Source organism: Merops nubicus, unplaced genomic scaffold (genome assembly GCF_000691845.1).
Source record: "Merops nubicus isolate BGI_N331 unplaced genomic scaffold, ASM69184v1 scaffold4265, whole genome shotgun sequence".
Lineage (NCBI taxonomy): Eukaryota > Metazoa > Chordata > Aves > Coraciiformes > Meropidae > Merops > Merops nubicus.
This window is the reverse complement of record NW_008607471.1, coordinates 156,600-167,123: the sequence shown is the minus strand read 5'-3', so window position 1 is coordinate 167,123 and position 10,524 is coordinate 156,600. Positions and strand designations below refer to the sequence as shown.

At 38.9% G+C, this 10,524-nt stretch overlaps 1 protein-coding gene across 1 annotated transcript in view; it reads left to right on the top strand.

The window, feature by feature from the left end:
* Window positions 1-6,152: 6,152 nt before the first annotated feature.
* The window catches only part of PCNXL2 (pecanex-like 2 (Drosophila)), a gene marked incomplete at its 5' end in the record, with an annotated part of 143,433 nt that continues 139,061 nt past the window's right edge, over window positions 6,153-10,524 (top strand). The window contains 2 exons of the mRNA XM_008939937.1: window positions 6,153-6,358; window positions 8,786-8,903. Of these exons, the coding sequence (XP_008938185.1) occupies window positions 6,153-6,358; window positions 8,786-8,903 (324 nt within the window). The remainder of the gene's footprint in view (window positions 6,359-8,785; window positions 8,904-10,524) is intronic.

The window sequence follows — 10,524 nt, the reverse complement described above, 5'->3', positions numbered from 1 at the left end:
TGACGGCTGGGAGTGGGGCTAAAAACGGGCATATTGGGGTTTAGGCGGGGATTTTGCGTCTGAAGGTTACCGGGGTAAGCCCGCCGGGGCGCTGGGCTGCGGCCGGACCTCAGCGCTGCTGAGGCTGTTGGGTGGCGTTACTTGGGAAGGGGTGCAGTGCTGGCCTCCGCAAATGCTGGATGACCGCGGGGACGTTTGTTCAAAAATATCTGTTTTAGAGGCATTTTTTTTTGAAGTCTGCTCTCGTCTTATTTGCTAAGAAGGGTAAATGAATGGAAAAGTCCGAATACCACACAATTAATATGCCTTGCTGAATGTTGCTGGTGAGTCACGTGGATTTTTGTGACATGCAGCTCCCTTCGTGTTGAAATTTAAACGTTGCAAATAAATAATTGTAATAATTAGGGTCTACTTGCCAGACTTCAACATTATTTTCTGTGAAAACTTGAAACTTTAGCTCTATTTTTGTGTGTTTTCCTACTGTGTGAGGAAAGCTTAAGAGCATAGTTTGCTGGATCATTGCATCTATCCATTGGTGTGTTCTTCAGTGACTGTAGCTTAACATTGCTTCTACTGGAAACAATTTCTATCCCTCTGGTTCTCACAGTGACTCAACTAAATTCATAACTAAGTTCTGTAGATGTTTTTTGTCTCTTCACCCTACACGGTCAGATATTGGCCTGACTTCTAAAAGAAAAGAGCATTCACTAATCCCTCTGCAATCCTACTGAAAACCAAATTTTGTATTTTTAAAAATCAATTGGTATACTGTATTTTGTGTTATGGATTGCAGTGAATTCCTGTAAGCATGGCTTATGGAATTAATGAGCAACAGTAATAACATTATTGTTGAATAACAATATTCTTTCTTCTGGTTGATAGGGTCTATTTCCTATGCAAACCAGCAAGATTCTCACATTATAGGATTTACTGTCAAAGTGGTATATGTGATTAAAAAAGAGGGGGGAAAAAAAAAAAGTAAAGGTTCACTTTTTTCCAGTTGATCTACACTGATGTAAGAATGTATCTGAAAAATATACATGTTTACTTGTGGGAAACTTCTCAACTCACAGCATGGAAGAAGGCATGCAGGGTTACACAAAAGAAAGCTGGATACAAAGGTTTTAAGTCAGAAGGTCATTATTTAAAGGGAAAGGGAGAAAACTGACTTTATCTGTTGAACTTTCTCTTGAGCTTCATCTTTGCCTATCTATCTAGAAGGACTTGCTTTTTCTCCAGAATGACCTTCCAATGAATCATCTGGTTAAATGCAGGACCTGTGTTCTTGAACTAATGTATTGCTATGGAAATTCTTTATCCCTGACAAGAATAATGCATTTATTATGCTGTCTGCTTGAGACTAATGATGTCCTTAAGTATTTTTTCTTGCTTTTAAGTGGCTGAGCTTTGTAAATTTTGTGCAAGGCATATATTCTTGCCTTAGAAATTTGACCCTGCTTTTTAACTAAAGGTTTTCTGCAGGGAATTTTATTTATAATACTATATTCAGCAATGTTTGGGGTGATATTTGTGTTGCACCTGTGACATGAATAGTATGGCCTTCAGCTAAAGCAGTCACTGACATTTCTCAAAATGGCTAAGTCAAACCAAATCAGAGTACTACTTTTTAGTGTTTTCCTTCACTTGGGATAATCTCAATTGCGCTTTCATCAGAGTCACAAAGTCTTTCTGAAACAGTTTGAATGAAGAAATGGCAAACCACATCCAGCTGTTCTTAGGTTTTTCACACTGGCTCAGCAGAGATGTGCTGACAGTAGTGTTGGGAAGCTTATAGTATCAAGTTGTTTCTGTTGTGTGGAATGAGAATTTCCTTCCCTAGCTTCGTCAGCATAGCTGGCTGACTTGGGTACTCATGGTTCTCTCATTAGCCTCCCCACCCCTGAAAATGCAGACCTGAGTTTCTGTCTCTTCCTTTTCTTTCTCATTTATCCTCTGTAGTTGTAAATATACAACTAAAAATCTGCATTGGATATTATTTGGAGCATCATTGCTGTGAAAATCAGCTTTGAAATTGCAATGAGATCTCTTCTAACTTTACTGTGTTAACTCTCATAGTAGATTAAGAAATAAAGTTCCCTTATTCCACCAAAAAGGCCAGGGTTCCCTGGTGTTTTGTGCATGAAAAGAGTGGTAATTGTCATACAAAGCCTCTGGGCTGAATTCAGCCCTGATGAAACACCAGTGGCTCAGGGATGAAACTTTGGGAATGCTTGTACTATAGCTTATTTTGCTAGCCACAAGAAAATGTGCATCAACATTTTAGTGAGTCCCCAAAAAGGCAAAATATTTCTTTTGCCTTTTGTTGGACAGTAAGCCCTTGAGCATCTAATGAGTAAGAAGTAATAACCCTGTAAGTGCAAATCGTACTGTGATAGGAGTACAACATGGCAGTATAAGGGTGTGGACATATGAATTACTCAGAGGTAAGCTGTAATAAAACTTGCAGCATGTCAGCTGCTTGCTGTCCCATTTGGCCACACTTTACACCCCTTTATCTCTCTGTGAAAGTATGGATACATTTTCCTCCACAAAAGAGAGGTAAGCTACACTCTATTTACTGTATTTATTGTGCAGTAGGATGCACATTTACAACTGAGTGTGCACTCCTGGAATTTTGTTTGCTACCTGCTTTCCCATGGTTTATACTGTGTGATGGACGTCTCTTAGTTATTAATTCAGCTAAATTAGCATAAAAATATTTATCTTTGGTTCCACTATTATATCTACCACTAATACTTCTGCAAGGCTGGTGGTAGCGGTTGACTGCATATTTATTTGGTAGCTCTCTCATTTCTGTAGCACACCAACACAGCGAGGCCCAGGACCAGCATTGTCTTGCTTTAGATGCCTCAGGTGCTCAACCTCCAGATGGGGTACATCTGGGTTTAATGGACTTCAATCATTCAGTCCAATGTATGAGGCGTGGTGTTGTGTTCAAAGGTTACACACTTTTATGTTAGGTACTCGATACCTCAGTCACCTCTGCATTTGTCCTACTCAAATAACATTGGCAGACATGAAGAAGAATTTGGCCATTCCTCTGGGAGCAATCTCTGGGCAGGCAGAAGCCCCAAGCAAAGGCCCTTCTTGTGCAGGCAGGTCAAGTCTGTTGTGTTTGCAGCAGTAAGGCCACTTTTGGAACACCCCAGCCTCTATTTCTGCCTGTGACCTGATGCTGTTCTGGTGCAAGTTTTAACAACAGAAGCTACTGGAAAATATGTGGTACATTCTGGTAGAGTTTTTAATTGGGTGAGAGTAAAGAAAGCTAGAGCTACGTCTTCAGCAGAGACCTGTGGGATGTCATGAAGCTTGCCTTCTAATGAATTTGTATTTGTGGATGTCTGGTTTTTTTTGTTTGTTTGTTTGTTTGGGTTTTTTTTGTTTTTATTTTTTTTTTGTTTGTTTGTGTTTGGTTTGGTTTGGTTTGGTTTTTTTTGTTTGTTTGTTTTTTTGTAGCTTCTAATAAGATGTCAGGTCAATTGAAGCTTTTCCTGTCACTGGGGTCACATTGAAAAGGCCAGAGAGCTGTGTGGGTTCCTCTCGTTAATGCAGGAGCCATACTGCTGTACCTTGTCCCAGTGGCGTACAATCCCTCAAAGTTAGTTGAAAGTAGGAGAAGAATTAAAAAGTTATTCAGCAGAGGGGGTGGAGTGAGATGATGAATACACAGACACATGATGTGATTATAGAACCTCGTTTCCATAGGAAACCAGGCTAATTATAACTGTAGTACATCAAAAGTCAATCTATCATATAATTCCTCAGTGGTCTACAACTTAATTCCTCCTTAGCTCGAGTAGATTTGATAGCCTTCACGTATCCATGCCTGGGAACACGAACTGCAATCATAGGACACTTGTACCCTTATACAGGAGGCCAGATTCAGAAAATCAAGAGCTTTCCATTCTCGGCTTCATCTAGTTGCTCACGTGGGCAGGGAGCAAGCTGACAGGTTGTACTGTTTCACTTCCCACAGGATTCAGAATATTAAGGATGCACTGGCCCTGTTATACGCAGGCAGGGTTGGGACTGCGAGCGTGCGTGGCACGTAGGTGGGGGCAGGGCTGCTGTCCTGGGCAGATGGGCACGGAGGTCACGGGCAGGCTCAGGGCGCAGCTCAGGTAGTTCTGGTCACAAGGCAGGGGTAAGGACGTGCAGCACTCAGCATTTTCTAAAACTGGCCATCTTGTCCACTTATAAATTCAGAAGGTTCTTTTGATTTTCTCTTTTAGTGTGCCCACAGACTGCATTAGTGGAAGTCTATTTTTGTTGTGTCCTCTTGACATTATTCTTATAATATTTATTAAGCTTTATGAATGCTGCCTCTAGAGCATTTCTGTTGTAGTGGCTCATTCTGAGCTGTTATTTAAGAGCAGGCAGTCTGTGCTTTTTAGTGTGTAATTTAAGAGATTCTTTGGAAAATGGACAAATCTCTTTTTAAAGGAACTGTTACAGATACTTGGCTATCATTCTTTATGAAACCAAGCCATTATAACTTGTGTTTTGCAAACACATTAGTCATAAACCACAAATTCTTCAACCGCATCCACCAAACCTTATACCCTGAGAGCATGGCCTTGCTAACTGATCCCCTTTCTGGCCCAGATTTGCTAAATAACTGAAGGGTATGCTTAGTTTCCGTCTATACATAGTACCATGAAGTATTCTTAAGAGAATAAGCCTCAACTTGTAGAAAGTAATGTCTTTCTTATTAGGGATCATTAGTAGTACCTGTGTGCTAAATAGCTTCTCCACTTTTGTGCAATAGATTCTTTGTATATGAATCAGAGTAGTCATAAAAAAGGATTTGCTGAAAATTTTCACATGTACATCTGGAAGGTATGAGGTCTCAGTAAGCCAGAAACAGCAGCAGAATAGCAACCCACTTACTTATAATAACACAGAAATGATTCAACACATTCATTTCAACATCAAGATAAATGCAGTGACTTGTTTTAGAGACGAAGTAAGTGTGCCTTCTTCACTTCACCTGTGCGGTCACTGTGGTTTAGTTATGAGTCTGAAAAGAAATATAATCTTTTACATCCAAGTGCTCCTTGACCTGCAATGCTGATACTTCAAATGATAGATTTAGGCTCAATGTAAAGACCATTATAAAAAAATCATTTCAGTAGCCTTTTAGAGAATCCTGAAAATTGCAAATCTCCCCCCATTATGAAGGGTTATAGTAATGTTCTGTATAAAAAAGCAAAAAACCTGAGAAGAGATTAAAATTCTGAGATTGCAGCTTGTGTGACAACAATACGTAAAGGTGATCCATGACTATAATGATAAAGGCTTTGGGCCTTTACTTATAACTGCTAGGGTCCATTGCTGTGATTTGCCCTTTACTGTAAGGGAGCATTTACATATAAAAATGCTATTGGTATGTCATATCTGTGAAAAAACTTTACAGCCTGTAGTTGAACTGTAATTAATTTTAATGACTAAGCAGTATGGCTCTCATCACACCTCAGCAAGCAGATCACACAGCTGCAAATTAACAGTTAAGAACTTTAGAAAAAGAATTCAAAGAGACTGTCTTTCCAAATGCTTTTTATTCATTTGTTTTTACTAGTCCTGATTAATTATCTTCAGCAGTAAATATACTTGGCAACATGCTGTGAAGTGTTAGAAAAAGGAGATCAAACTACTGCATTTTACTATTAAATCATAATTGATAAGAAGGGTAAAATAACAAAATTTTTCAAAAGGATTTTTCTGTTTGTAGGTAACTAATGTTTCATTTGTGTCTGCATTTTTATAAGTTCATAGTTTAGGAAAGGCTGCAGCTGTGTTATCCTGAGAATGAAGTATTTTAAGAGGTTTCACACTGTTAGTCAATTGTAGCAGTTTTGTTAAGAAAAAAATAATATACACAGCTAATCATAAGGAGAATAAATCTTGTAAAATTGTTTGAAATTTGAAAAAATCCTTAGACCTTTTTTTGTGAACAGAATGCAAGTATATTGTATGAGGATGCGCTACTACTTACTGTTGTTGCAAAACTCAGTAGAGGTACAAATAATAAGCAATAAGGCATAAAGTGTTTGAAAATGACTTTAAAATTTTTTGTAGCATCTTCTCAAAAGAAACTGTTACGATTATGTCTTTATTATTTCTTTTTGTAGGCTTTCCCAGCAAATGCAGTTACGGTTTTTGTGTACTGCAGCTCGGTGACGGTGTTCTTCACAGTAATAAAGGTGATCAGCTACCGTCTGCACCTTATGTTTGATAAAGGTGAAGTAGTTCAACAAAAGCTTTCAAGAAAAAATGGAAAACAATGTAAAGAAACAGAGGTTCCGAAAGGAGACACCGTTGAGCCCTCAATTCATAGGTAAGGTTTTCATTGCATGTTGCTGGCACATACTGGATGTATGCATGTATACAGAACAGATGAGTTTCCACCATGGTCCTGCATTGCAGAAGTGCCTATTGACTGTCGAAAAACTCCTTACAGTTGTGTGAGGCATGGCACTTTTAAAGACCTGCCCTGTGCTTTTATTTTTGATGGCTGCAGCATGCTTCTGATGAAGTAGGCAGAGCTGCACCTGATGGAGAGGATGGGACAGCAGCTGGGCACAGTGAAGGCAGTAGGAAGAAACCTGTCTGGGAGTTGCTAAGAGATCCTGGAGAAAATGTGGGAGAAATCTTTTAGGGAAACCTTAAATGCTTGCTCTTTCCTCTTCCTGCTGTGCTTACCTGCTGGGAATAGAAGAGGAAGTGGCATGCACTTATTGGCAAAGAAAATGCTTTAATAGCATGGCTTTGAAAGCCTGAGGTCATGTTGCCCTTGTGTGCTTTTGGAAACTTCTCACTCAGATCAAAACTAGATGACTAGGTGGCTTTTCCCCCTTGTGTTTTATTGTGACTACCTTTTTCCAGATTGGTGTATGGGTAGAATATTCTAGTCTACACTTTTTTTGAATAAATAGAGATCTCTCTTCCTGATTTTTCAAGCTTGAGTCATACAAACAAACTGGCAAGTGGCTTGCAGTATTCCCAAGGGTTATGATAGATGTGAAAAATGCTGAAATAAGGTACATCCAATAGTGACAGCAGCGTAGAAATGTCCAAACAGCTTAAACTAAGTAGGCTTGTTACAACTACCAGTCAAGCCTCAATGGAGAGCTGTTGGTAAAAGAACTTACTCTGACTATTTTCTGGTGCATTTGCAGTTGCTGCTGCTAGCTCTGTGCAAGCTAAGTAGTACTGAGATTGTTTGTGTACCTCTGTGCTACTGCTCTATTGTGTTTTTACACATGCATGTCTGTGCTGCACTCGTGGCAGTGACGTTGCTGGGCGTGTCAAGGTCTGCCTGCCTCGAGACTCTTCTGAGAAATGCCTCTTCTGTGTGTCACTAACCGTACAAGGTTTTTATTTTAGACTGGGTGATGCCTTTCAGGCTCTAGTTCTCTTTGGTTCTCATCAGCTCACAAAACTATTTCCTATTTACAGATGTCTGATACAGTTATTTAAGAGGCTTACCAGTTGTTCTTGGCTGGCTCAAATTTTAACAGAACCTCAGTGTTTTCCTGTTGAAAATGAATGCAAAATTTCATTATCCTGCTTTTGTTTTGGCTTAGAAATAGAGGTAGAATTACTTAAAAATTGCATGTTAAGTCATATAAGTATTTCTTCTAGGAGGTCATAGGCAAAAAAAATACATTATTTAGTACTTGATCAGAAAATAAAGAACTTTGACTATATGGATGACAGAAACTTTAAACGGGCCCTGGTAGGTGGAAGATTGGTTGAACAAGTTTTTGAAGCCAGCTAACTACAAAGAAAATTATGTAAAGGTAACTGAGACCCCCAGGTAAATAATTTTATAGTTTATATACAGCTGTAGGGGTTTAAAAATACATTGTTGGTTTGTTGGTTTGTTTTTTAAAAGCAGCCTCACAAACAAAAAAGCCCAAACTCAGAGTTTTGGACATTTTATTGTAGTGCTGATTTTTTTCTTTTTTTAAAACTGTTTTTTTTTTCTGTTGTGCTATAACTGAGAAAGAGAACATATTGGTTCTCATTAGTAAACCTTGTCCAAAATACTTGCTTATATCCATGGAAAGGCTAATAGAAAATATATATTAAAAGAGTTAGCCGATAGTTGAATGCATCCACAAAGGAAGTGATCAACAAGTTGCCTTATAACATATGAAATTAGTAATGGATATATGTTTGCTTTGTCTAGAAACAGGAAGAACTTTATTTTGTGGTCTAATGATTATGTTAATGCACATTATATACTGCATTTCAAATAGTTGTTTAACGGGAGGTTTGTAAATAGGCAGTTAGATAAACAGTATGCACACTAGGGTACAGTCAAAGGATGTAAAAAGTAAAAGTTGTGAAGGGAGTAGCATTTGGTTGTTATATGCCTAATGAGAAGCCCCAAATTGCCTTTTGTGCCAATGAATCTGTGTATGTGTCCAGCAGGCTACGTGGTGTTATAGACACACACGGAGTTTGAAGAGCTGAGGTTGTATTTCTCATAGCAATGTTTTACTTCTGAGGACACCGGAATGATTTTATACTGAGGAATTTTTATCTTTTTATCAAGTTGTTTTGGTGAGGAAGGAGGTGCAAAAAGGGGTTACGGTGTTGTTCAGCAGTTTTAGCATTGGTGGGGGAAAAAATGTCATGGCACTTCATTGTACTGTGCTACTTCTTAATGTTACTGTTCATCAACTTCTTCCCAAAACTCACTGTAATCCTCTGTATTAAGAGGTGTTGCTTTGTTTTTCATTTGCTTCCTTTTCAGCAATAACACCCAGGATAATGGTGTCATCGGTGAGACCAGCCAAAATGACTCTACCCAAACAATTCATGACAGTTCAAGGGTACAGGCTCCACACCTGCAGGACTCCCCTGGAGCAATGGTTAGTATGGCTTGATTTTCTGTAACGTCTTCTCTTTGTGCAGTCCACAGCTCACTACATGGAGTTTTATATTGCTGGGTACTGATCACTTGAAGCATAGATCTGCCCTGAGGACGAAGGGTTATTCTGTGGATCTGCTAGGTGTACAACTGCTGCTGGTCAGCCTTGTCCTAAAGGTTTGAGGCTGCAAAGCCAAAACTGCTGTACAAAATTGTGCACTTCTTAGAAGGGCACTGATCTGTAGATACTAGATGGCCTTTGTAGGTCTTGCCAAGAGCAACTGGTTTTTGTGGCTGCTTTGAGAGAAGGGAGAGGCTAATGCAATCAGAGCATCCTCTCATTGCCTCAAATGGGATCTACTCCTGGAGCATTAATAATTTGGTTTTATGTAACTAGACTTATGAGTATAAAAAGAACCAAACACATCTCTTGAGTATTTAAACGAAGCCTAAAAAAAACATTATTTAAATCTAGGTGATGTCTACATGAGGTTAATAACACATGTGTGCCCATTCCATGCCATTGGTCATGCTTTCTAAATCAATAGTGTCTGAAGTGATGAAGGGAATGTATGAAGATGTTAAAGAAAAACAGGAAAAACCCACGAGAAGGTTGAAGAGTAAAGTATTTAAAAAAATAAGTAGAATAATGCTGTCTGTGTAATCTTAAACTACTCCCCATGTATACTATGATAAAATCTTTAATTATGCAATACCATGCTATTTTTTCTACAGGACTTCCGCCTCAGTCAGTGCAGAGGATGGTTAGTGTTCTCTGAATAAGTAGCTATTTGGTACTTCATTCTGTCTTCATATCCCTCCACCCCCACCCTTTGTCCCTTTTTATTGCAAACTATTCAAATCCTGGTCCTAATCAGAACTATTTCCTCATTTCCTGGAGTGTTCTTACCTTTTTTGTAGCATCTGTATAGTTCACAGACCCCAACAGTTTTCTCTTACAAGATAGAATATTTTTCGTCTTGTTTCTGTCCTAATCACAGTTTCCTGGTATTTGTCCATTCTGCAAACCCATTTCTTCTTGGAATTTCATCCAAGTCTCCCACTCCCAAACATGTAGGTTTGGTCTTGTCAAACCTGGTCTCCTGTCCTTGCTGCTAAGATACCACCATGAAAATTTAGGAGATAATAATTATTTCCTATTGGTTTTGCTGCCAGTTAGACAGAAGAGAGCCACACTAATTTTTCCCAATAACATTTTTTTTCTAGTTATGCATTTAGGCTGTTGAATTTAGACTCCTGAAATATTCCTCTGGAGTATTGTGTTTAGTCTTGAGCCCCTTAGTGAGTTCCGATAGATATTGACCTGTTGATGCAAATCCAGCAGAAGCCACCAAGGTGACTGCGGAATGAGGTACATTATGTATGAGGACAAGCAGATGTAATGTTTTAGCCTTTGTTAAGACTAAAATCTTTTGTAAGACTAGAAAAAGAGCTTACTGTTGTCTTCAGCTTCCTAATGGTAATATACAGAGAAGACTGAACACTCTCTTCTCAGCGGTGCCCTGTGACAGGGTAAGACACTGGCTGCAACTTGCAGCCATGGGAAGCTACTATTAGAACAATTGGATTTAATGTTTTTTGTGTGTGGTTGTTTTTAATTT